Consider the following 27480-nt stretch of genomic DNA (forward strand, 5'->3'; position numbering starts at 1 on the left):
TTGAGCAGGGGGTTGAACTAGAAGACTTCCGAGGTCCCTTTCAACACCGTAACCGAATAACAGAACAGCAGAGTCGGAAGGGACCTCGGAGGTCTTCTAGTCCAACCCCTTGCTCAGACAGAAAGTCTTAGACCAGGGGTCTTCAAACTTGGCCCTTTTATGACTTGTGGACTTCAACTCCCAAAGCTGGCTGAGGAATTCTGGGAGTTGAAGTCCACAAGTCATAAAAGGGCCAAGTTTGAAGACCCCTGTCTTAGACCGTTCTGGACAAACGATTCTAAGTCCAGTCTGTTCTCGAGAACCTCCTCTGCCTGGGATTGTTTTATTCCGTCTCCCCGCCTCGGGACGCCCGTCGGGGGAAGCAGCGGCGCCCTCGGGCCTCGACCGAACGCCGCCCCCCGCCCCCCCCCCCTCCGGGCCAACGGCAGGGCCGGCCAGCCGGGGCGGCACGCGGAGCCATGGAGACCGAGCGGCCGCCCCCGCCCGCGGCCATGGCCATGGCCAACGCGCCGCCCGCGCCCGCGCCCTCGCCCGCCGCCGCCCCTGCCGCCGCCGCCCCGGCGCTGGCCTTCGCGGGCTCCAGCGAGCAGGACGTGGCGCTGGCCAAGTCCTTCTGGAACTCCGTCACCCTCCAGCCGCCACTCGAGTCCCGGCTGGGCGCCCGCTCCGGCTCGCTCTGCGACGGCGCCACCTGCCCGCGGCGGAGCTCGGCCGGTACCCGCGGCGGGCCGGGAGGGAGGGAGCGAGGCGCCGGGAGAGCCGGCCCGGGAAGGCTGCGGGGCTTCCGCGGCTCGGCTTGAGGTCGGCCGGGGAGGGGGTGCGCGGTCCGAGAATCCCCGCCTGGGAGAGGGGAGCGAGAGCCGCAACGCTGGGCATCAGGGCGGCTTAAGAGAGTTGGAGGAGACCTCGGAGGTCTGCTAGTCCAACCCCCTGCTCAAGCAGGAGAGCCTATGCCATTCCAGACAAGGGGCTGTCCAGACTCTTAAAAGCCTCCAGTGATGAAGGGAGGGAGGGAGGGAGGGAGGGAGGGAGGAAGGAAGGAAGGAAGGAAGGAAGGAAGGAAGGAAGGAAGGAAGGAAGGAAGGCAAAGCAACAGAACCACAGAGCTGGAAGGGACCTTGGAGGTCTTCTAGTCTGCCATTCCAGACAGGTGGCTGTCCAATCTTCCTTCGCTTCTGTTCTCTTTCCACTGCATCGCCCCTTCTCCTTCGGAGGAGTCCCTTTTCTTTGGTCACCCCCCAAACCTCCCCGGAATTTCCCCATGGAGTTGGCCTGCATTGCAAAGGGGGAGGGTTAGGAAGAGAGGCTGCAGTTTGAAATGTCTATGGAGCTTGTCAATGAACGCGGATCCTGGGGAAATCATTTCTGAGATTATCTGCCAAGCTGTTTTCACATCGGTCTATCCATGTTGTGAAATGCCCAACCTGGAAGGTGGGAAAAATGATCCCACAAATGTTCAATGGAGAATCTGAATTGGTGATTTCAATCTGTTGCATTTTTTTTAAGGGAAAACCAGCCATTTGTCTATTGCATCCTCAGTGAGTGACAGTGAGTATGCGGTTTTGGATATTTATCGTAATAGAATCTGAAGCCAAACCACTAACGCCTCGAACTCCTTCTAAGAGGCACACCCTGATGCCAATCAAGAGATGCAGATCACACCCAATGCCAATCAATTGATTCAGTCCAATGCTTGACCTGGTAGGTGATCTTGCCCCAGGCAGCAGATGGAAAGGACAGCATTTTTAATTGGCATTATTTTATTGCAAGAACATGGAGCAGGAAGACACATCTATCTGGTATCTTTCTGCAGATGACTTTCCTATATTTCTGTAATTTGGGTGAACAACTATGGTCCCTTTAGGACCTATGGATTTCAACTCCCAGAATTCTTGAGCCAGCATGGCAGACTCAGGAATTCTGGGAGTTGAAATCCACAGGTCCTAAAGGGGCCATAGTTGCCCACCCCTGCTCTAACCCAAAATACAATTTGTTATTTTTGACTAAGTTTGATATGTAAATGCAGAGTATGGGTGCCTTATTCAGCCAACCCTACATAAGCCATGATTTATACGATGTGTAAACCCAATCAGGAAACTTTCAAACACAACTGTGAATTGTCTATTGTTTAAACTAATGGTTGCAGGTCACTTTGTTGACTTAAAACATTTTTCTCTTGCTTTTTTTTTTAAAAAAAGAGGATTTGAGGATGAGATCAAGGGAACCAAAAGTGGAAAACTTAACTTTCTGCAGGACTTTTAGCAGAAACCCTGCCCTTCCTTTTAGCTGCCCTTCTTGTTCTTCCTTTGGGCTGCTAACTTCTGCATCCACTGTTATTAAATGTCTTTGTTACTGTAGTTTTTCCTGGCAAAAATAATTGTTACTCCAGAAAATTCCAAGAGCAGAAAATCAAGAGTTTGATGGACTCTTTTCAGACTAACCAACAACTCACAAAAACTGATGCCTTTTTACAAAATCCTTCTCATTTGGGGCTGCCGTAGAGTCTCCTGCTCACATATCCCACCTCCAGGGTTGGAGACGTTCTACTTGAAAAATGATGAAAGGTGATTTATTTTAGACTGAATTTAAAACGATTTCTTTGAAAATGATTGTTTAGAAAGAGAGGAAGACAAACACTCAGAAACTGAGAATGATGCCTGGAAAGAACATTGTCTGGAAAAGGTGAGTGGATTCTGCTGCTTTTCAGAACTAGCTCCATTCTAAACTGTCCCAACTGTCGTCGTAACTTGAGGACTCTCTATTTCTGGTTTCTCTTTCCTTCAGCGGTGATTCTAAATAGGACCCTGAGGAATGCGAGGAATCAGGGTTAGCGTCTCTCCCAGAAACTGCCGTTGTGTCATTTCTAGACTTGCTGGACCCACATCCTGGATAAAGGATGCCGCAGACCTAACGGGAAACCAACCCCGGTCTGTGGACCTTTGCGGAGAAACGCATTTGCTCTTTGTTAATTAACTCCTGAAGTGCAGTGTGGAATCCAACTTCTTTGGCCCGTTGGCTCACTGCCGCGTAAATAAATCATTAAGCTGATCGATAGGAATAAATAGTGTGGTTCGCCGGCTAATCCACATTGTGTTACAGCAGTCTGCGAAAGTTAAGAGCTACATTAATACAATCTTAAAGGATTCCCACCCCCACACACACTCACACACTTGTTAAAAAAAGGAAAAGCTTTGCAAAGTAAGCATGGGAACTGAGCCAGAGGCAGCCGGTCCCTGGGAGAAGCTGAAATGTGCTGAGCTTTGCAGTTGCTGCCAGCAAACCAGCATTCATGTTCGTGGCGATTAATAACCCCCTAATGGATTTGGTCCAGGGGCGTCCATTAGACCTGGCTCAGAGAAATGGGATTATCAGGGGAAGTGGGCCTACTCCACAAACTCTGCTGCGATTCTCTTAAATAATTCTGCTCAAAGAAACGAGTGCAAGATGATTGGTTTCATCACCAGTTTAAAAGTAAAGATTACTAGCTTGCATCCCTGGGCGTTTGTGCTGGTCACCCCACCTTATTCCTGAAGCTGTCCCTCTTCCCTAGGACCCAAACCCTAATCAGCTTGTGCAGATGTCATCTCCCCTAAACAGAGTTTAATATGAATCCAGGTCATTATCCTGGAGTCTTTATAACCGTCTGATAAAGTCACAATCTATAGGAGATTATTCCCCTTTGAAGGGCATGGATCCTCTCTGGAGTCTGAGGGCGTAAACCCCACGCGCTGGTTACACTGGGATACAAGATCTCAGCTATGCCTCTCAGCCTTGGCAGCTTGAAGATCTGTGGACTTCAACTCCCAGAATTCCCCAGCTAGCTACCACACATCTTCAGGCAGCCAAGGTTGGGCAATACTGAGCCTCAGGAATTAACCCAGTCCACTTCCTTCCTTCCTCATCGTTGCAAACATCTTTCTTCACAGGCTAAAAAAAGAGAGGACATCATTGCATTACTGAAAAAGCAAAGGGAAGAGAGGATATCGGTAAGATGGCTTTTCAGATTTTCCGAATCTCCCTCTCTGGAGGACCAAGCATTGTTCCCTTGCTTGGCTTTCCTTTCTCGTTTCCCTACTGCCAGCTGCAGCATGCAACGCAAAACAAGGAACGAGCCAGGAATGCTATTGAATTTGGCTGGTTTAGTACCCCTGCTGTAATTCAGCCTTTGAGAAAAGATGCCAAAGCCTCACTTGAGTTTAGATGGTTCTGCTCCTCAGAGAGCTTTGCGGAAAGCGAGGGTTGCAGAGAGTTATTTAAAGGGGATGATTTGGTGGGGAGAAGCTGCCTCGATTACATGGAGCAGGAAAGAAGATGTTTTGCATCAGCTCAGTTGACCTGAACCGGTCAAGGACCATTTCGTCCCATTTCTCACTCTTCCAGTTTTGAATCTGTTTCATCGGGTTTCTCTCTGCGTTTCCGGTTTTTCTTTATTTTAGTTCACGGGAGAATTCTTCAGTGTTTCTCTGAATGCTTTCCTTCACAGGTTCTTGTCTTCTAACCAGTTAACGGTGTCGTGTATTCAAAACTGTTAATCCTATTGCAAAATTCAAATCCGCGGGAACACCTATGACAGAATATTAGTAGCTCAGGGCTAAACTGACGGTGGTTTCCTAGCAGATGTTTCATTACCCAACTAGGTAACATCATCAGTGCTAGAAGGGAGTGGGCTTTGCGTCAAGGACCCCAAACAGCACCCATAAATTTTGCACTGTTCCTTCCCACTCTGCAAAAGAACAGTTTAAAATGGGTGAAGTTTTTAACAGCAACCTTTTTTCTTTCTTAGAAAGAGTTGTTGTCTCGTCCACATAAGCCCAAAAGCAGAGCGCCGCAAAGGTAATATAAACAAGACAAGTTTCTCCTCCTAGCTGTTTTAGTTTTTGGTGATCCTTATTGTAAATAAATGCTTTCATGATTTTGAAAGGTGTAACTTTTTCCCTCTTCTTTTGATCTCTTTCTTATTTTAGGGACCAGGAAGATGAGAGGTAAATCTGTTTCGGAGTTATTTCATGCAAACGAGAGAAAGAACCACCTGTTAAAGAATTCCTGGAATTCAAAATGAGCCAATTTGTCCAGGTTTTTTGCCAAGAAATCAACCTGGGCTCTCCATATATTCTCCAAAGGTTCAAAGGAGACTTTGCCTTTTCACTTTTAAAATTACCCCTCTGAAAAAGCTGATTTGGCCCCTTATACTTCTCCTCTCAGCAGTTTCTGCCTTTAATTTGTTAATAGCTAGCATTTTTCTCAAGGATGACAACATCCAGCCCCTGCGAAGATGCCATTTAAGACCCATTTTTACAGTAGTTAAGGTCCTTATTCAAATTTGGGCATTTCTCTGGACTCCAATTATTTCCCTGAGTTCCTGGTGACAACCCTGATCTATTCAGTCAGTCAGACCCACAAATAAGGAAGTGAGTCTTGTCCAAATCACTTGCTTAGGCGTGATTTACCAGCTGACAGGTCACATCCCAAGAGCCAGTGAGTTCCACCCACCCTGCAGGGTTTCCCAACCGATTCCTGTTAACCGAGAAATCCTGTGAAGACCTGGGGGTTTTTTGTTTTTTTTTAAAATGCCAGAGTATTTTACAGAGTAAAAAAGTAATTCTACTTACTACGTGAAAGAATCTCACTCCATAACAAACCCCTTTTTCCTGGTCCTTCTTGGTGTCAAACTAGCAGAGTAAAGTGCAAAAAAGCTGTGTCTTAAAACTAGCTGCATTTTGGATGGGTATGGTTCCCTAAACGGGGGTGGGGGAGGGTTTACCCCTAACCCTCTAATCGATTCATCTTCTAGGCCATCAGGCCTTTTTTAAAAAAAGGAAGGTTTTGAATTTTTCCAAGCTACTGATAGAAGAAAATATTTGTAGCTTGGGGTTAAAGTGTGGGGTCCTTGGTGCTCTCTGAGCTTAGTTGTTTTCTTGCAGACATTTCATGACCCAACTGAGTAACATCAACAGTGGTAGAAGGGAGTAGATTTACTTTCTGTTTATATACAATAGCTTGCCTTGACAGTGTCGGTGGGAGTATTCAACACCCTAATAAGCAGAGCATACCAAGATTAACTAGACCAGCACACAAGCAACAAACAATACCCCAGTGAAGAAATTATCAACCCGGACAAACAAACAGTAAATCAAGGAACCACCAAGAACATTCCCACCTAGACTGACAGGGCAAGCCACTAGTGTATAAAAATAAGGGCAAACTCTACTCTCATCTAACACTGGTGATGTTACCTAGTTGGGTCAGGAAACGTCTTCAAGAAAACAGCCAAGCTCAGAGAGCGTCGGGGACTCCCAATTTTCCAAGCTGCAAGATGCTTTGAGATTGGAGATTTTCATGCTGGTTTTGGGGAGGAGGAGATGGGAAGCGTTCCTAATGATTTCCTTCTGTTCTTAATTCCTTTTCTTTAGTTCCAAAAAAGAGAAGGAAGAGCTGTTTGAGGATGAAGGCAACGTAAAGGCATTACCTTGAGGATTTTGATCAGGGCCGCCAACGGAGAATGGAAAGGCCTGTTTGTGCTTTCAGCCAGCCTGTCCTTGGTGTCTGGCATTAGTTGTGGCTCATTGTTGATGTACTCCGGCCCCACCCCCTCCCCTTTGACATCTCTGCATGTTTGACAGACGAGCCCTCTGCAGGACTGGGATGACCTTGCTGGGACTTACTCCTGTGCAAAAAGGGATATTCAATGCGCTAAACAGGTTTTGAGCCACCAGCCTGCAAGCTGAGATGTGAACGGTTTTGCTCTTAACGGTGACGTTTCTATCACCGTTTCTAGCAGTTGTGTTCCTTTATGTTATTTATTCATTTTCTCTTTTTGACCCTTCTTGGGACTTGAACTTCCAGGATTTCTCAGCCAGCAGGAGGAATTCAAGAACTCCCAACCCCTGGCAGGCACCAGGCTGAGAAAAGCTGGTCTTCCTCTTAGTACACAGCATGTCACGTTTTTGCCAAACAAGCCCTGTTTCTCTCTGTTTATTCTGAGTAAGTGGAGCTCGGCTTGCACGGCATGCTAAAACAACTGGCTCTTTACGAACGCCCAAGATTGCCCAGTGAATTTCTGCTTGTGTTTTCTGCTTTTGCCTCCCGGTTCCCTTCTGGCCTTTTGACATCAATGTGCTGAGATGAGTTTGCCAGGGCTGAATCCCTTCCCTTGTCCTGCGTGCAGGAAACGGTGCCATCATGGGTTGCCAGAAAAGCAGCGTTGTTGGTTTTTTCCTCCTCCTCTTCCAACTTTCCAAAATTGGCCTTGAGAGTTTTTTGGCACTTCAGAGTTGTGGGGAGGGAACACGACAGGGGCCGAAAACCCCACTCAGCCCTCAGTGTGTCAATAAAAGGAATTGCTCCTGTAATTTGGTTTGTTTTGACTGGGGTGTTCTCGGTTAACCAAATGCGTCCTCCGCAAGCCAGGAGTTTCTGGCTGGTGATGGATTATCCTGGGATGGCCAATAGATGCGACTTTCTGACAAGCAAAGTCAATGGGGAAGCCGGATGCGCTTAACAACCCTGTTGCTAGAGTGAACCACAGAGAATCAGTTAAAAGGTCATAAAATGGGAGGGGGATTCAGTTAACAAAGGCCTCGCTCAGCAACAGAAATTTTGGGCTACAACTGTGGTCATACGCCGAGGACCAGCTGTATATGTTTTTCTCTCCGATCCTGAAGACCCAATAATAATAATAAAGTTGGAAGGGACCTTGGAGGTCATCTAGTCCAATCCCCTGCTCAGGCAGGAAACCCTATACCATTTCAGACAGATGGCTGTCCAGTCTCTTCTTAAAAACTTCCAGTGTTGGAGCATTCACCGCTTCTTGCAGATATTTGATGACCCAGGTGGGTAACATCAACACTGCTCTTGTTCCACTAGTTTATTGTTTTCACTGTCAGGAAATTTCTCCTTAGTTCCAGGTTGCTTCTCTCCTTCATGGGTTTCCCTCCGTTGCTTCTTGTCCTGCCTTCTGGTGCTTCGGAGAGTAGCTTGACTCCCTCTTCTTTGGGGCAGCCCCTCAGATACTGGAACACTGCTATCATGTCACCCCTCATCCTTCTCTTCATTAGATTAGACATTCCCATTTCCAGCAACCTTTCCTAATAAGAGGGCTGTAACATTTTTATTAGCAGGTTTGATCCAATGCAGTCACCCCTCTATGGCTCCCCCCCCTCCTCTTTCCCTGACAGCGGGCGTAACTTGAAGACCTGTTTCTGCTGGTCAGCATGAACTGGAGGCAGATTTGTGTGTGCTTCGGGAAGGAATGACTCCGCGTGGGTGAGTGTGCACATGCACTCACAGGTAACCCCCACTTCATAAATCAGAAACCCACTTAGGAAATTGCTGATGCGGCTTGGAACGGCAGGCAAAGTTTGAATAGGAGCTGGCATCATTCAAGTCCAGCCTTCCAAGAAATTCCTCCACGGTTAATAGAGAGACGAGTTTCCTCTGCAGCATCACAAGATCACAACGCCACAGCCAGAATTGTGTCAGTGCAGGATAACAGTTTCGTCCCAGTGGTTTTGACTTGGCTGGGTTCATGCATTGTTCTAAGCCATTGTTTGTCAAACCACTTTTTGAATCCATCCTAGTTACCTGGCTCCATACAATGCACTGGAATGCAAGCCACAATGGACGCATTCACACAACATATTACAAAGACACTTACGTGCAAAGCTGCTGTCGTGTGACGCCCAAGCCTGGCAGGCAGATTCAGATCATGCATTTTGTTGAATAAAGGTTTACAAAGCCTAAAATAAATATTAAGTGCAAGAATCAGCCTGGTCCTGGCCTCTGGCAAAGAAGGCACTGGGCACAGCTGGCTTCTGCTTGTGAATCTCACCATCCCAAAAAACTCTCAGATGCTAGAGCAACAGGTCAGAACTGAGCTGGGCACTTTCACTTTAAAAGCTTGTTGGAAAAATGCTTATTTTCATCCTTTAGCATTGCCACTGCAATAATTCTAGGGGTCATGGACTACAACTCCCATCACCCAGTGGCTGTGAGGCAGGACATAAAGGCAGGACATAAAGTGAGACAGGACATAAAGTGAAGGCAGGACATAAAAATGAGGCATAAAGAAAACACGTGTGTTAGTTAGAAAAGAACAAGGAAATGGAAAATGCCAAATCACAAGTTCATCTGTCTCTCACACTTATTTAATCAAGCACAGAGCTAAGCTACATCTAACCACATATGTCTCGTTTGTAGCTAACCACAAACATGGTGCTGGAAACTTAGGTGCTTCTTCAAGGAACCTGTGACCTCTATCAGTGAACGGTTGCAAGATATTTAGCTAAATTCAGCATAGCAACAAGGGGGCTGGGGGCTGTACGACAAGGGGAGATGGGGGCTGTAATTCAAGTAACCAATCAATGCTCATAAGTTACATTTCCGTCTTTTGCTACTTTTGAAGACTATATGTACTTGCTTTTCCATGAAAAGGTGTTCAGACAACAACAACAACAATAATAATAATAGGAGGAGGAGGAGGAGGAGGAGGAGGAGGAGGAGGAAGGGACCTTGGAGGTCATCTAGTCCAACCCCCTGCTCAGGCAGGAAACCCTATACCATTTCAGGCAAATGGCTGTCCAGTCTCTTCTTAAAAACTGTTGATATTGCTTTTTGCTCTGAACCTTTTGCGCAAAATAAAACAAACTTCTTTTGATTCTGGGGTCTGAATCTGCAACAGCTGGGATATTTTAATCCACTCCGGAGGATACCAAATTGAAAAGGGTTGTTGCTGAGGTCCCTTTCAACCTTTTTCTGTGTCCTATGTTGTGTGTGTGTGTGTGTGATATACACACATACACACATATGCACGCAGAGAAGGGCCTTGGGAGGGGGAATCCCCATGCTCTGGGCTGCTCCAGAGCCACAATAGCACGCTTGCAGCTGGACTCCTTTCCTTCCTCAGCCCAACGGGGCATCTGGAAGCTATTTCCAAACCAGGATGAGTGGAAAGTTGGCCCGGAATCCCGGAAGCTCAGCCCGGCGGTCCAATTTCCCAGCGCTCAGGAAACCAGCAGGCAAAATGCCCCGTCAGCATCTGGGCAGAAGCCGGTTCTGCAGTGGGAGCTTTCCGTGCAATTTCCCTCCGTTCTTCCTAGCAGGATCCGGCCCGAGGTCTCCGTTTGTTCCAGGAGCTCTTAAAAAGATACAGATGTGCAACACAATTAGGTGTGCGTGCAGCACACAGCGGCTGTAAGGTTGCATCAAGGTATGCTAAGTAAGGTTGCTGGGATGGTGGTTTTTCCCGAACCAGGTTTTCTGGATTCAGACAAGACGACGAACCATGATTTAGTTACACCAGTTAATGGGTGTCTTGTGCCAACAGCACTCAACAGATTGTACATGGCTTTGTTGTATATAAACCATGCACACACTCAAACACACATCTGCCCAGCTCTCTGCTGGGAGGGGAGATGAAAAGAGTCAGTTCACACACTCTTTGGGAGTGGATTCTTTGCACCAATCCTCTACCAGTCCCTCTGACCCAGATTAGTTCGGCCCTGGCTCCCAACTGTGTCCCGTTCACTTTGCAACCAAAGGGCGGTTGGTGCCCAGAGGCGTCGCGGGTGGCTTTTGACTCCCCGCTTCCCCCACTGCAGCTCCCCCAGCCGGTTTTCTCAGCTAAACAACCGCACAACTGAGTTAACTTGGACTGGGTTTTATTTCTGCAAACGGGACTTGCAGAGTGTTGCCGAACTCGTTAGTGATCCCGGGTCCGAGGCGAGTTCAGCAACGAAGGGAACCAACCAGGGTCGCAGAAACCGGCTGCGTCTGGCTGGCTTCCGTCACGCCTCCCGCTTCGGGGAAGCCTTTTCGACCAAACTAAAGTAACCCGGTTGGCGTGAGGTGGTTGGCACCCTGCTTGGCCACTCGCAAAGGACGGCGCCCCGCGAGTCGTCTGAATGCATCCTCAGTTGCGCTGGTTGGCGCCGCGGGGGCAACGCGTGAGCGCCACTCCGCCCGCCCTCGGGAGCCCCTCCAGCGGCCTCCCCCCGCTCTCCCGCCCTCCCCGCCCGGCTGGCCCCCGGCCCGGAGGCGGAGCCGCCTCGCCTCGCCTCGGCCGGGCCAGACATTGCTGGGCTCCCGGCGGCTGCACTGGCTCCGGCGGCGGCGGCGGCGGCCATGTGGCTCCCGGACTGCGACGGGGCGGCGGGCGGCGGGCTCTGGCGGCTCCCGCTGCTGCTGCTGCGCCTGGGCGCGCTCTGCCAGGCGGGGGGCGCCCGGGGGGCGCGGCTGGCCGGCGGTGAGTCCGGCCCTCCGGCGGGCGGGCGGGCAGAGGCTGGACGGGGCAGGGAGGGCGAGGGGCAGGCGGGACCGGCTGCGCGGAGGAACTTGGCAAAGGTCCCGGGAATCCGCGCGACTCTAGGATCGCGCCCCGACTTACACGACCGCGCGTGGAAATGCCGGTCTGCGGGCGGAGGGGGGATGCTAAGCGGGAGGCTGAGACACTCCCCCCCCGTCTCGTCCAGCCGGGAAAGGGGGGCCGGAGGGGTGGCGAAGGGGTTCAGCTGCTCTCCCAGGGGCTGGGAGGGGGGCAGGCTGCAGCCGTTGCCTCCCCCGCACCGTCCCGCACCCACCGGGCGAACGTCTCCCCCCGAACCCCGATTCGTGGATCAGCGAGTGGCGTCTTCGCGCGCTCCCGCGTGGAAAGGCGCCCGGGCAAGGTGGGCTGGGGAGGGGGAACAGCCAGAAGTGGGGGGAAGGATTCCCCCACTTTACCGGCCAAAGCTGCGTCCGGGCCGGACGCCACCCCGCAGGTCCTTTAAAGGCGTGGGCAGAGTCGGCGCGGTCGTTGGGCGATCGGCGCGTTTCCAAGTCGCGGGGCGGGGGTGTCACTCGGCTGCCGGCGTCTCCCTGAGTCCGGGGGTGCCCTCCAGCCTCCCCTCGGGCCGATCGGGGGTTTGGGGGCGGCCAAATTGCGGGCGCCGCTACGCACCAGGCAGAAGCCCCCGGGGACTGGGGGGGGGAAGTGGGGTGCAGCCCGGGCATTGGAGCTGGAGCCGCAGCGGGCGCTCCTTCCAGCCCTGGGCTCCGTCTGAGAGCAGGGGCCCTTTGGGGGCTGCTTCGACCTCCTCCTCTGTGATCTCCTCGGAGCTGGGGGGGAGGGAGGGGGCAGCAGAGACCCAGTAGGCGCCAGTTGTTCACAGACCCTCTCTTAAATTGGCACCTCCCGGCTTTTAAGGCTTGCAATGACCCAGGAATAAATTGGCACAGTGGCAGGTTGCAAACCGGTCCTTCTGGACTGCAGGTATTTGTGGAGAATAAAGAGGGTGGAAGGCTGTGGCTAGAGCTTTGGAAGGACTAAAAAAGGACCACAGCTGAGTTGTGCGGCTGAGGGCATCCAAGAAGGAAGCCGACCCACAGAACAAGCTTAGTGGGGCTTTGTCTGTCATTTGCATCTGGGGCACCCTTCAAGGCAGCTGTTTGAATGCAATAAATAAATAAACAAACCAACAAACTTGGTCTGGGAAAACTTTCACAGGGTTGTGTTTATCCGGACAGAATTTCCTTTACAAACTGGCTGTGCATCTGTTGTGAAACCACCAAAAAAGTAAGGGGAGGTGGGAGGTCAGGGTAAGGTTAACCGGTCAATGTTCTGCTATGATTACTTATTATACTTAGCATAGTTTTGCTATTCTGTTCCTCAAAGCTCAGCCTTCTCCAGCATGGTGGACTCTGAATGGCTTGGATCTCACTACCCACAATCCCCAGCCCTGACCATGCTGGTTGGAAATTGGGGAAAAGGTAGTCCAACATATCTGAAGAGCCTAACACCATTTAGGGGGGGTGTGACATCATAAAGAGTTTGCTCGGGAAATAAATCTACCTTCCCAGAATGATCTCCAGAACATGGCCTGCTGAAGCCACAGAATGGACAGTGGGTGTAGCGCACTGGCCATCCTGCAATCATTGCCTCACTTTCTGTCTTGCCTAAAAATCACTTTACATTTTGCTGATAAAACTCAAATGATTTGGCAAAGGGTTGCAAACTCCAAAGGAGCTCTCTCTTTTGAATGTATTTTTATGATGACTATGATCATGATTTATCACCTATTGCTTGTATGTACACTGAGAGCTTATCCACCAGAGACAAATTCCTTATGTGTCCAATCATACTTGGCCAATAAAGAATTCTGTTCTGTTCTGTTCTGTTCTACATCTACTTCTGCTTTAATCTACTTCTACTATTCTACTCTGCTACTATTCTATTCTATTCTATTCTATTCTATTCTATTCTATTCTATTCTATTCTATTCTATTCTATTCTATTCTATTCTATTCTATTCTATTCTACTCTACTCTATGTCTACTCTATATCTGTTCTACTCTACTTCTATTCCACTTTACTATTCTACTCCTATCCTATTGTACTCTATTCTATCCTATCCTATCCTATTCTACTCCTATCCTATCCTATCCTATCCTATCCTATCCTATCCTATTCTATAGCCGATGTTGCTGAGGATGATTTAGGGGTTAACTTAACTCTTGTTTATATTATTCTGCCTAAAATGCTCAAAGTGCATCCACCCACCCTCATTGGGGGAGTAGAGTCCCAAATAGTCACTTTATTTCTGTTTTAGCCATGTCTGTCCAAAGGAAACTGATCAGTGGGGCAGGCGGGGTCTTGGCAACTATGCAAAGGACACTGGGAAGATCCAGCCAGTTAAGGACGTCTCATGAAAAGCAAACTCTGATGATTTATGTTCTTAATTTAAGTTTCCAATCGGATCTTCCCGGCATCAGGCATTTATTTATTATTGGGATTGTTCTAATCTGTTGGGCTTCACTTTGCATGCTGCCCAGTCACTTTCTGTAAAATGGGTGGCCGTATAAATCACGGGAATAAGTCCAAGCGTTGAAATAAACTACTGCCAGCCGATTGAGGATTTCTGCAAGTAAATCTGAGGATCCTGGCTTGGGTCTCAGTTCAGATTTGAAATAAACATTTTTTTATCCCACTGCAAAAGTAATAAAAAATAACACGGGCCACCGGTTTCTTTCCATCATGTTCAGCAACAAGAACAAAGGACGCAGTTTAGAGTGTTGCTGTTCCTTTTGTGAGGCTGAGAAAAATTCTACATTGTGCAGTTGTAGAAGACCTCTTTCTCTGTCTGCTCCAGGCAATGTTAAAAGGTGTGGACTTCAATTCCCAGAATTCTGGGAGTCAAAGTCCACAAGTCCCAAAGTTGCCAAGGTTGTAAACCCCTGCTGGCTGGGATCTCCAGCTGGAGACCCCTGTTGGCTGGGGAATTCTGGGAGTCGAAGTCGACAAGTCCTAAAGTTGCCAAGCTTGGAGACCCCAGATCTCCTCCCTGTTACTGAGACTGCTTCTGTCCCACAGGTCAGACCATCTGCCGGAGAGGAACGCAACGCCCTTGCTACAAAATTGTTTATTTTCACGAAGCCACACGCAGGGTTGACTTCCAGGAAGCCCTTCAGACCTGCCGAAGCGACGGCGGAGACTTGGTGAGCATCGAATCCCAGTCAGAGCAGGAGCTGATTGAGAAAATGATCCAGAGTTATTCAGCATCCGATGGCGATTTTTGGATCGGGCTCAGGAGAGAAGACGACGATCCTGAGAACGGCACCCAGTGTCCACACTTATACACCTGGACTGATGGGAGCTGGTCGACCTTTCGGTAAGCCAGGATGAAGCTCCCCTCAAGAATTGGGCAGGCAGCTGCGCCTCTCCCTCTCATGACTTTCGTGTCCTTCCTGTAGAAACTGGTACGTGGATGAACCATCCTGCGGAAGCGAGAAGTGCGTGGTGATGTATCACCAGCCCTCGGCACCTGCCGGCGACGGGGGACGTTACCTGTTCCAGTGGAACGATGACCGATGCAACATGAGAAACAACTTCATTTGTAAATATTCACAAGGTCAGCAGATGTCATTTATGTTCAGGGACGCCAACGAGGGTCTTTCTTGCTTTCGTGACGACACAAACGGTCTTTGATTTACCATCATTCGTTTACTGACCGTTCAAAGTGACCGGCGCTCCCAAAACTGACTTAATGACCGTTTTTCACACATACAACTGTTGCGGCCTCCCCATGGTCATGTGATCAAAATTCGGCTGCTCATATTTATGACGGTTGCAATGTCCCAGGATCACTCGATCCCCTTTAGCAATCTTCTGACAAGCCAAGCCTGATTCACTTCACAACCGGGTTCCTGACTTAACAACTGCAGTGATATCCCAAAGATGCTTTTTCAGGAGGCACCTGGACTTCCTTGCTTTTCTTTAAAGACGTTTCCCTTCTCATCCCGGAAGCTTCTTCTGCTCTGACTGGATGGTGTGGAATGGAAGGATTTATATTCAATGCAAATGACCATCTGTCTGCAAGGAATATAAATCCTTCCCTCCCCCACCATCCAGTCAGAGCTGAAGAAGCTTCTTGGATGAGAAGCAAAATGTCTTTAAAAAAAACCCAAGAAAGTTCAGTTGCCTCCTGAAAAAGCATCTTTGGGATAACTACGACTTGGAAGACTGAGAATCTCCATAGACAACTGCAATGGTGCATTTAACAACCACACACAAAAAGGGTCATAAAATCAGGTGCAACTCATTTAACATTCATCTTGGTTTGCCACCAAAATTCTGGTTGCAAAAATTCTGTTTGCGATCCGACCTTTACGTTGATATCTGAATTCGGAAAGGCCAAGTTGTTTTTCTGTTTCTCCGGTCAGTATGCAGACGATTTGCTTCTCGCCTGCTGGCCTTAAATTCCTGTAATCAAATGTAGGGCTTGGGGTTTGGTTTTCGGCATGCACACACTTTTTATTGTTTCTTTTTTCTTCCCCTTGCAGAAAAGCCAACAGTTGTCTCTGAATTGGCTCCTTCTCAGACAGGTAACATTTGGTGCTAGGGAAAGGAGGGGGAGGTTGAGACTTTTGCTGGGAAAAAAGCCAAATCTAGCACAAATAACAGTTGTCCCAAACAAGGCAAAAAAAGAAAAAGAAATTGTTATAGTAAGAGTGAGAGAGACAGTGTGGCCTATTAGGCAGAGCTAGATTTGAGTCCACGTTTAACCATAGAATCTAGGAGCCTTCTGGTGACTTCCAAAGATCTCTGCATTTCCTCGCAGGCTTGTAGTTGTGGTTTATGGGAAAAGAAGGGGAGATTTTTCCTGTCTCTGGAGTTTCCTCCACTCCCAAAGGAAAGACACAGGTATCCATTAAATCAGTGTTTCCCCCACTTTGTAAACGTTAAAAAGTGTGGACTTCAACTCCCAGAATTCCCCTAGCCAGGAGGCATGCTGGCTGGGGGAATTCTGGGAGCTGAAGTCCACACATCGTAAAGTCTGCAAGGTTGGGAAACGCTGCATTAAATAACAAGTACGTAAAGCTTGCTCATTTGAACCCGTGACTCTCAACTGCTTTTTGGAATGTTTGATGCTAATTGATCCTTTTCGAACTGGCTGACTGCAGAACGTGGATCCTTCAGCCAAAGGAGGTCCTGTTCTAGTCCCAGGTCCTCTTCCATCAGCCTGTTTACAGTATTAAGGCAATATCCTTAAGTTGTATAACAAACACTCAGATTTCTTTCCTAGGGTATATAACAGGGTCTTTGGAACTCACCTCCCCAGAAACCCCCATGCAAGAGGATGTTGCTAACAAAACCCGCACAGAGGCCAAAGGTAAAAAAAAATCGCAATTTCTCATAAGTTTAATGAGGAAGGAGAAAGGAGAAGTTTGTTAATAATTGCTGCAAAACAAGGTTGGAAGTTCTTTCTCTTTGCGTGTCTTTTTTTATTCATATTTCTTAATCGTGTTTCTTTATTTCTGAATCCACACTTTTCCTTTTATTTAATCTTACTTTACATTGTTTCATGTTTACCTTTGTGAAACTTTCTAGTAAAAAAAATACTTTAAAAATGCAGTTGCAATTTCCTTTCTCCAAAGCTGTTTTAACAATACCCTAAATTTCTCAGAGAAGGAATGTCTTCGCCACATCCAAAGAGAATTAATATACGTTGTTCCTTTTGCTTTATACCCTAATCAAATTATCTCCCCACACCTTGTAAATGAAAGGTGGGGGAGCCACAATGCTACTGTGATAAAACTTTGTTCTCAGTAACACATTAAAACTCTTGATTCCTTTTCTCTCTAGAGCCTGCTTGGAGCCTTCTATACATCTTAATTTCAAGCATTCCTGCATTTCTCCTGTTGATCACCATTGCTGTTTTTATCTTTTGGATTTATGCAAAGAGGCAAGTGGCATTATTATTTAAGTTGAGAACATTTTTGAGGGCATGGGGTGGATTGAGCAGGTTTCAAGCGAGGAGGGATAAGAAAGAGAGAGGAGAAGAAATGCTATAGAGATGATACTGTTGTCTGTGCACAACTGAGATGTCTTCCTTGTTGGAGTGCGCGTTGGTTAAGAAAAGCATCCTGTCCTGAGAGAAAAACAGATTTTTGAGATCTTTCAGGAAATAATAGGAGTCTACAGACTAAGCATAGAGAAGGCCTCTCCATGGGCCAGCACATTTTGCTCAAAGAATTTTGTTCCTTGAATTTAGATCTCTATGCTTTAGAGCAGGCGTCTCCAACCTGGGCAACTTTATGACTTGTGGACTTCAACTCCCAGAATTCCTCACTGAGGAATTCTGAGAGTTGAAATCTACAAGTCATTAAGTGGTTGGCTGAGGAATTCTGGGAGTTGAAATCCACAAGTCACAAAGTTGCCCCTGCTTTTGTGGACATAGGGAAAGGCCTTGAAAGATAGGAAGAAGAGTGGCTTCCATGGCAACGGTTAGATAAGCAAGGCTTGAGCCCAGGCCAAGAAAAGAACACCAGAAAACAAGCCCCGCCCCTAATTCACACAAACTGAAAGCGAAGAAGAGGGATGCACATTCAGGTTTCTTCTGTGGATCTTCAACCTTTTCACCTCTTCCGGTCAATCCTGTACCCCTGCCAATTTATCCTGGTGATCTCCTAGCCCAGTTCTCCTTTATTAAAAAAATATTTTAATAATAAAATCTAATGAAAAGTAAGGCTGCCCTTTCTTATCTGTTTGGATCACCCAAGCATCCAGCAAAACAATTACCGTATTTTCCGGTGTATAAGACAACTAGGCGTATAAGACGACCCCCCAACTTTTGAGATGATTTTCATGGGTTAAAAAGTCATCTTATACGCCGGAAAATACGGTATGTTCCTTCATGACTAACACAGGCTAGAAAGTAGAAAAGAAACTAGTGGGAAAATTAGAAGGAAGTTAATGTGTTTTTCTTTCTTTCCCTGCCAAGGAGACGGGAACAGAGAGAGGTGAACGCAAAGGAGAAAGATACTTGGTTGTCTACCAAAACGCAAAACAGCCCCAGTTTAGAGGTATATAATGTGATTCAAAAACAGGGGGAGGCCGATCTGGCTGGAGCGAGACCACAAACCCAGAACTCCTCTTTCCGTGCCCGTCTTGGAGGAGATGACCTCTGTGGAGACTATGACAATATGGCGGTCAACAGCTCAGAGAGTGGCTTTGTGACCTTGGCGAGCACTGAGAGTGGATTTGTCACAAATGACATATATGAACTCTGCAATGAGCGAGTGGGGCGAAGCAAAGAGTCAGCTTGGGTAGAAAATGAAATCTATGGATACTGAAGAGCTGGTGGTGAGAGATGGATTCCCATTGATAGAAGCTTTAGCACCCAAAGACATGGCTGCTGTATTGCAGAGGGGTTTCCCTTCCCTCCCTGAAAGGGGTACGTGGATTTAAGCAAGTTGATTAATTGATTGTTGATTGATTAGATGTCATCAAGTTGTTTTTAACTCCTAGCAACCATGTTTTCTCCATGAAGATCGGTCCCTAGCCTGATCACTCAGGACTTCCAATGGTAAACCCATCATCTCTGTCATTGAGTCCATCCAGTTTGGGATGGTCATCCTCTTCTTCTTTTTCCGTCCATCTTTAAACATGAAGGCAGAGATCTTATTGACCAAGAAATATTGATTCCCTTCCTTGCTACAGCACATCACCTCCTAATCATCTAGATTCTAGAACCTGACAACATTTTGCCATTATAATAAGCACATCAACTAATTGCTGACATCCAGATGGGATTTGTGAGGTATGGCTAAAAATAACACAAGTTTTGTTCATCGCCACCTGGCTTTGATCAGCTGCCTGGTTTCCATCTTTACCTGTTTGGCAATCCCAATATTTTCTAGAAAGGAGGGGGCCTCTTTCTGCTCTCCTATCCTCCGTGGGGTATTTTTTTGCAGAATGATCTGAGGAAGAAGGAATGGTCTAACTGAGAATATCTTCTATATTGATATATACACTTCTGTTTTGATTTAGAAACGGTGCAAGTGATAAGAACTCCTTTGCAGTTGTGGACAGGCTCGTTTCTTGGAAGCAGAATACAAATGGGATGAACTTGGTGCTAGTGTCAAAAATAAAGCTGTTAAAGATTGTTTCCTTCGTGTATCAGATGCTTTCTATCCCAGATGAAATTGGCAAGCTTGAGAAACAAGTGATGTCCTTGTGGTTCTACCCAACATGCAGTTTCTAATTCTGCAGTTACGTCCAAATTTGCCAAATTTGAAAGGCCTCCTACTCTTCTCAGAAAAAAAATAAGAGCAAACAACCAATGCATTATTTGAGAACATGCACAAATTTTGATATCCTTATAATTGTGCTTTTCAACTCAAAATATCAACTCTTTCTTCGGCTGTCCCCTCAGAGAAGCTGTGAGATAAGACATAGAAATATATCTGGTGCCTTCCTTCGTTATTTGATGTGTGACAGATGAAAGAGGGGGAAAAACTTTTTTTAAAAAAATTCAACAAGCCAGTGTGATGTTCTATGCATGTGCAATGCTACAACGCTTCGAAAGCTTTTAATATGTGCATGTGATGTCATCTTACATTGTCATGGACTGATTTTATTCTGGTGTTGAATGCATGAAGCCTATGGCCGCGGCGGTTGAGTTGCTATGATATTGTGTAATGTTTGCGAGCACCTCTGAGAGACCCCAAAGTCTGGTTTGATTAGAACTTTTCCTTTCCCTTCTAAGTGGAAACAAGAAATGAACAAAGCTAAACTTTTTTTGGGGGGGGAAAACCCCCAAAAATTGGAGAGTAGAGAATTCCAAGAAGCAGCAATGCCTGGGGTGGGGAAACTCCTGATGGGATAGTGATGCCCAGTGAGATTCAGATCATTCAAGGATTAGGCAACGTTGTGGGATGAAAAGGACACACCAAAAAAGGGAAAGGGAAAGGTGGCTTTGAAGACCTGCGGTTGGACATGATCCCCTATGACCGGCCCATGTGTAATTGCTCCTCTTGGCTTTCTCTGCTAAACAAGCAAAGAGGTGTCCCGTATTATGACAGACAGTCGTGAGAACTGCCGAAGAATGACAACATCAGGCCAAATGAGGTGAGGCATGGCTTGTGGTTGGTTAATGCCCGGGGCATGACGGGGTTGGTCTGAAGAGCCTGACTCATATTCTCATGACTGAGAGTCACCCTAGCATCTGTGGCTAGAAAAAGCCACAGACGTTTGCACTGTTTTCAGTCTGGGTGTTTTTGCTGCACTCTGATATTGCCTTATTGCCATGTTTCTCTTATGCACGTCCGAATGAAGTGTTGGGTCTCCTGAGCAAAGAAATAAACATGTTTGGTTGCAGAGCAACAACAGATTAAGACTGTGGAGGGTTCTTTGTCACACTGTGTCTTTCTCAGTGCAATCTCTTGATCTTACCTTAAGGAATATCTTCAGCAGAATTTATCAGCCTCCTACACTGAGGAACATAAATGGTAGTAACTCATAGCCTAATGTAGATGTGCATGTTAATCCTAGGTTAACTAAAAGCAAAGGTATTCGGGATTCCCGTTAGCAGGAGTTGGACTGATGATGAACAATAGAAGTTTAGTTGTAGTAGAGAAATAGTAACTCATCAAGAGTTTCTTCTTGGCAGTTATCAATCTTCCTAGTATTTTATTACGACACGTATGTCATTCAAGAGTTAAATGCACTTTGGTTCTTTTCTTGCTTGGTGGGGTTTTTTTGTCAAGGATTCATTTTCATTGATATTTGCTCAAAAGAGAAAATAATTTGCTTATTTGTGGAATTCATGCTTGAAATAAGTTTCTTGTATTATAAGAAGTTCCTTCGTCAATCAGTGAGGCCAAGCAGCTAGAGAGACTGGAAAGTGTACAGTAGAGAATTATGGCAATATACAGATTTATCTTTTGAAATTGGCGGGGTTCATAACACCAGATCTTACTTTCATTTTGTAAGAGGGAGGGCAAAAATCACAGGACCAAACAAACACACATTATATCCTAAGCACCCCAGAAGCCAAGGTGTACACCAAAATCTCTGCAAGAAGGTGCAATATATGGACGAATTTCCAAAACCGACTTTAAATTTGAAAGCATCTGATTCAACAGTTCAATATTTGACATCACTTGATACCATGCAGTGCGGAGACTCAAATTCTGTCTTTCTGGAATCTCTGCACACCCAAGAAGCAAATCATACGTTATGGGTGTGAACCATAAAAATGCAGGCCACTGATGAGGTTGCTTTGCCAACAGAAATACCTAACCCGGTCAGTTTTCTATCACTCAGCACTATCCCTTTACAGCTGTTGCGATCATTATCAAATGCCACCTTTTTATGCGTCTATTGGCCAGCATCATCTGTGACAGGTTCTCCTAGGAAGTAGCTACCTTGGGGAATGTGTTGATCTCCTAGGTGCCAAGTTTTCTGGAAAGTGGGAACAATACTCGAGGGAGATGGGATTAGGAGCCAGAGAAATGATTGCAAACAGGCTGGTTCTGGATGCCAAACTGCAGTGGATTAAGCCATGGGACCCAGCCTGACGAATCCTCCATTTTCCCCATCTTGTTTTCAGTGAAGCTCTTGGATGAGTTTCTGGTGTTGACACGGCTGCTTTCTTTTCCTAGCTAGTCCAGAATCATCTATTATTGATTTTGGAGAAAGAGGATACAAGCTGTGCTTGGGGAAAAAAATGCCCCAGCTGCAACCTTTTCACGCCTTATCAATCATTGTCACAACGGGGTGTCTACATTTGGGGACGCTGCTGGTGACAGAGTGGCCCCATGCAAAAATCAAGTCAGCTGTTTCACACAAAAGTTTTTAAGGTTGCGATTGGGTGCAAGAAGCAGCAAAGCCAGGGGATGAAACTGATTTGTTTAAAAAAAAAAAAAAAAGCTGAAGTGGGGCGACGGCATCAGCTGGAAACGCAGAGGGCTTCTAAGTTTGAAATGAGACAAAAGGATAGATGTGGAGTGAGCCAGGATCAGTGCCCACTTTGCAAATTCAGCGTAATTTTATTGGCCGGATTTATTTGTTCTTTGCAAGGCAGTTGGGGGGGGGTGTATGTGCGAGACACCAAAGCACTTGGTTCTTCTGAAAAAACAACAACAACAGGGTGTTGGTATTCGTTTTCTTGGAGTTGGGTGTTAGCAAATTAGGCTTAAATTTCTCAGAAAATAAGAATTTTCAGGCAGTCTCCAAGACTTTCCCTTCATTGGGATCTCTCTGAACTGTTGAAGAATGTTAATATTCGTGGGAGGTTAAAAATAGGACATTTTTGAGAGGTCATATTTTTGCAAAACCCTAAAAAAAAATTCCTAGAAACAAACATGTACCACTAGAGGGCGCCTTTTATTTGGTAATTAATATAGCTGCATTTCCTAAATAGATGGCAGAGTTTTGATTGGGAAAGGGTTTCATTAAAACCCTATTGGGTTTTAATTCCTTTCAAAGGTACTGTGGACATAATGAAAACCTGTTTATTTGGTAGGCTGCCCTGTATTCCCAAAGAGTACAGCAAACATTTTATCTAAGCCAGGACGATAGGTGCAACATTTTGATCCCTGAATTTGAGCAACAGTTAAAATTTTAAAAGGCATCGACTTAAATGAGATGTTTCTTTAAAAAGGTATGCGTGCATTGTCGCTCCAGAACAAACTTAAGTTTGGGATTTTTCAGGATCGTTTGGTAGCATGAAGGAATAATTACAGATCAGGGCCTTGAATGGGTGATATGCTCTGGCCTTTTTTCTAGGAGAAGAAGGAATAATGAATGGGTTTATGAATAGACCAGTAGGATATCATTGTCTGCAAGAACTATTCTTAGCTGCTTCTTGGTTGCATCAAGCATCTCTGGGGGAGAATGCTGACTAATCCCGCTCTGCAGTTGTTCATTCACCGGAACTTCTAAAATAGCTAAATCAGGAAGGCAATAAAACAACTGCTATAAGCATCACCAAATAAATCATTGTTCAGAGAAATGCAAACATCACTTAACCAGCTCCATGTGGTCTGGAGAACTGTGGGTGGAGCAGGATCAGAAACTTTATTTCCACCGCAACGTGGGAACCCTCGACCTGGAAACCAGGTATAAAATGAAAGGGAACGTCAGAACCGAACTGTCCTGTTTTTGTTCTGCAGTAGGTGCAAGGACTTGACCACAATTCAGCCCAAATTTTCTGTTCTTAAGTGAGGCATTTGTTAAGTGAGTTTTGCCCCATTTTATGACCTTTCTTGCCTCAGTTGTTAAGTGAAACACTGCAGTCGAGAAGTTAGTAACCCGGCTGTTAAGTAATCTGGCTTCCCCATTGACTTTGCTTGTCAGAAGGTCGCAAAAGGGGATCACGTGACCCCCCCTCCCGGGGCACAGCGACGGTCATAAATAAGAATCAGTTGCCAAGCGTCTGAATTTTGATCATATGACCCTGGGGAAGCTGCAGTGGTCGTTAACTGTGAAAAACGGTCCTAAGTCATTTTTTTCCAGTGCTGTTGTAACTTTGAATTGTGACTAAATGAACTGTTATAATTTGAGGACTACCTGTATTCTTCCACTTGTTCGGGAAAATGGAGGGTGGTTTTAAAATTTGCGGCTCAGTTAAAGCAACAGTCCAAGGAATATGCCATGACCACTTTTCCTGCAGGATGATCTCCACAGCCAAGCCGAAAGCCACGGAGGGCCTGGTCACAACGTACCAGAACCGGAAGGCAAATTCAGTTTGGCTGCTTCCCACGACAGACTGGCTTGGACCACCCCTGTGTTCCTGTGTCTGGAGACAAGCTACAGATCCAATCTTGAAAGAAGCCAGGCAAAGTGGTTAACCAGGATGGGAGGAACACCCAAGCTGTGAGGAAGGTTACGTTGAGCTTGCATGTCGCAGATGAGTTTGCAAAAGCTTCTAAACTTGAGGTTAATCAAAGAGAGAAGCAACCTAGAACTAAGGAGGAATTTCCTGGCAGTGAGGACAATTAATCAGTGGAACAACCTGCCTCCAGAAGCTGTGAATGGTCCCAACACTGGAGGTTTTTAAGAAGAGACTGGACAATCACTTGTCTGGAATAATAGAGGGTTTCCTGCCTGAGCAGGGGGTTGGACTAGAGGACCTCTAAGACCTGTGGACTTCCAACTCCCAGAATTCCTCAACCAGCTATGAATTCTGGGAGTCGAAGACCACAAGTCTTAAAAGCCGCCAAGGTTGGACATCCCAGCTCTAAGCACCCAGCTGCATGACGGTTTTGAAAATGGCCTCAAAAGTCCTAGGAATCTTGTTCCAGAATCAACTCTTCCCCCGGAGAAAATGAACACGTGGGAGAGCAACGATGGGATTAAGCTTCTTCCATGCAACAATCCAGGATAAATGTTACTGCCTGCTACTCCCTTCACCCTAAATTATCCCTTTTAAGATACATACAAGGCAAAAACAGCTGTTGCCAAGAATTGATTTGCTTTCCTGTCAGTTTTAATTATAGAAAACTTAAGCATGGCATGAAAGAACACAAGAAATTGACCCAGTTGGTTGCTTAAAATGGAAAAATGGACTTATGACTGTTTTTGTTTGGATTAGATAGCTTATAGAAAGAAAAGAGTTATGTTGTAACCATACAGTAAGAGGTAAATTAATAACCATACTTACTGTTGTAAACATCAGAAGGTACCTCTTTGTATCTTTTTTCGAGTTTTTTTTTCCTTTCTTGCAGTTTTAGCTTTCTCTTTGATTTTTCTCTTCTATTTCTTACTTTATATTTGTATTAGTTATCTTTCTTTTTTTTAAAAAAATGCTAATAAAAACTGCATTTAAAAACAGAGTTGTTCAGTTCTCAATTACAGTAAGAGCTGCTTTACTTATTAAACCGCCAAACCCAAGGCAATACTTACAATACTTGGCATTAGTATTTAGTGTCCAGCATATAAACATGGAGCGCAATCTATGCCCAATATGCCTGACATTCTGTTGGATTTTCCTCTTCTTAAAGGGAAGAATCCCCTAGTGGTCTTTTGTTCACCCAAGCCAAGTCCCAAATCACCACTCTCTCGGTGTTACTATGTAATTGGGAAGAGTTTTGCAATCTCCCTAGTAAGAGTCAGGAAGGCTGAGAGCCATTAATTGTTTTTGTGAATTATAGGATCAAGTTGAAGATCAAAAAGAACAGCGGCAGCCGAGGGAGGGGCTGGCTTAGTTAGGCAACCGTTCCTTTGGGCCAGTCTCTGCCTCTCTCCCATTAAATCAAGACAGGATGGAGGGGCACGTAAATTATACGGTATGATGTAAGCCTAGAAGCCCAGCGGCTTTTGCTTTAGAATAGGGGGTTGAATTGGGGTATTGTCTGATGTCCCTTCTTTCTGAAGACGTTTCGCTTCTCATCCAAGAACTTCTCATCCATCAGAGTTGAAGAAGCTTCTCAGATGAGAAGCAAAACGTCTTCAAAGAGGGAAAAAGAAAGTCCCGTTGCCTTGTGAAAAAAAACCTTTGGGACAACCATGACCTGGATGAGGGAGAATCTCCAGAGACATGAAGAACTGAGGCTGTCCAATTGCGGCGTTGGGAGGAGACTTGAAAGTCTCTTGGACCGCGAGGTCAAGTCAATCAATCCTAAAGGAAACCAACCCTGACGGTTCTTTGGAAGGACAGAGACTGAAGCCGAAGCTCAGATACTTTGGCCACCAGATGAGAAGAAGATCCTGATGTTGTGAGAAGGTGGAAGGCAAAAGGAGAAGAGGATTCTATAGGAGGAGATGGTTAGACAGGGCCATCAACACAATGAACAGGAATTTGAGCAAATTCTGGAAGACAGGATTGGGGGGGAGAGCTGGGGTGTTGTGGTCCATAGTGTTGCGAAGAATCAGACATGACTCAGTGAGTGAACAACCATAACTAGACAACTGTGACCCTTCTCTGGAACTTCACAACTCACTCGTATCCTAAAATTTCATACGACAAATTTGTCATCCCACTGAAGTTACAGTTGCACCTACTCAAGATGGAAATTTAATTCAACAGTAGCTTTGTCAGCATTGTGACTGGCAAGATGCATCTTGAAAACACTCTCAGGTGGCAAAAAAGCAGGCAGGTCAACGCCCGATTTCAAGGCTTGCGTTTCTTTTGCTTGCACTGGTTTATGTCGACAGGCTCTTTAGATCCCAAGGGATCCTGAGTTTGTATTCCAGGACCTTAAGACTGAGACCCAGGGTTATCCACTTTGGAATTAAAAATTCACAGATTACAGGTAGACATCAATTTACCACCACCGTTGGGACCAGAATTTCATTAAAACCGGTCATTAAACAAATGGTCGTGAGTCAAGGACTTCCTGTAGTGACAATCCAACTAGCAGATCATTAAGAATTGGGGAGGGAAGTACTGTCATATGTGATCTTAGCGCAGCCCCTTGCGGATGATTCGAAGTATCATAGCTAAACAAACCTCGGTTTGATACCAAGCCAACATCATCGGCTTCTCCCGGGCTTCGAAAGAGCAGCATCCATTAGGGGGCGCACAGCCACGCACGTGGGAACGCGTGACCAGAGGACGCGTCAACCCAAACAAACCGAAACGCGGGCCCAGAGGGAAGCGTGGGGAGGGTGAACCAAACACGGAGGGAGAAGACGGACTGTCCGTGACGCTGAGGGTTTGGATAACACTCTTGGGATGGAAGGCTTTCTCAGAGGACCCTCTACCCCAGGGGTCTTCAAACTTGGCCCTTTTATGACTTGTGGACTTCAACTCCCAGAATTCCTCAGCCAGCAAAGCTGGCTGAGGAATTCTGGGAGTTAAAGTCCACAAGTCATAAAAGGGCCAAATTGAAGACCCCTGCTCTACCCATTGGGACCCCTCGCTGAGAGGGGGGGGAAGGAAACAAAAAAAAAAACACGCGTCCGATTCCGACGACCGGGCACGGCAGCGCTCCCCCCCCTTCAAGCTAGCCCCGAGCGAGGGCTGCCTCGCGCGGGGCACGCTGGGACTCTCTCCCGCTGGCTTTTTCTTTGATTTGGCGGGAGCGGCCCCGCCCCCCCGAGCCGAGCGCCCGGATTGGCGGGCGGCGGTTGCCGGGCGACGCGCTCCGCCCGCGGTGACGCGCGCAGTGACGCGGGCGGGGGCGGGGCGTGGGAGCGCGCGCGCGCGTGCCCTCCGGCTCCCTGGGCGGCTCTCCGTCCTTGGCGGCGGCGGCGGCGGCGGGCGAGCGAGCGAGCGAGGCGCG

General features: G+C 46.7%; 2 protein-coding genes across 2 annotated transcripts; both read left to right on the top strand.

The window, feature by feature from the left end:
- Window positions 1–458: 458 nt before the first annotated feature.
- HOATZ (HOATZ cilia and flagella associated protein) lies at window positions 459–6811 on the top strand (the record flags this gene model as incomplete). The annotated part of the gene is made up of 7 exons (XM_083368908.1): window positions 459–714; window positions 1507–1548; window positions 2618–2682; window positions 3927–3986; window positions 4784–4833; window positions 4965–4982; window positions 6411–6811. The coding sequence occupies 7 exons, from the start codon at window positions 459–461 to the stop codon at window positions 6469–6471; spliced, it is 552 nt and encodes a 183-aa protein (XP_083225034.1). The 3' UTR covers window positions 6472–6811.
- A 4307-nt stretch (window positions 6812–11118) lies between these two features.
- LAYN (layilin) lies at window positions 11119–19140 on the top strand (the record flags this gene model as incomplete). Its single annotated transcript, XM_083368148.1, has 7 exons — window positions 11119–11239; window positions 14342–14639; window positions 14722–14879; window positions 15811–15852; window positions 16554–16640; window positions 17114–17213; window positions 18252–19140. The coding sequence occupies 7 exons, from the start codon at window positions 11119–11121 to the stop codon at window positions 18601–18603; spliced, it is 1158 nt and encodes a 385-aa protein (XP_083224274.1). The 3' UTR covers window positions 18604–19140.
- Window positions 19141–27480: the final 8340 nt, after the last annotated feature.

Source organism: Vipera ursinii (assembly GCF_947247035.1).
Source record: "Vipera ursinii genome assembly, chromosome: 8".
In the NCBI taxonomy this organism is placed as follows: domain Eukaryota; kingdom Metazoa; phylum Chordata; class Lepidosauria; order Squamata; family Viperidae; genus Vipera; species Vipera ursinii.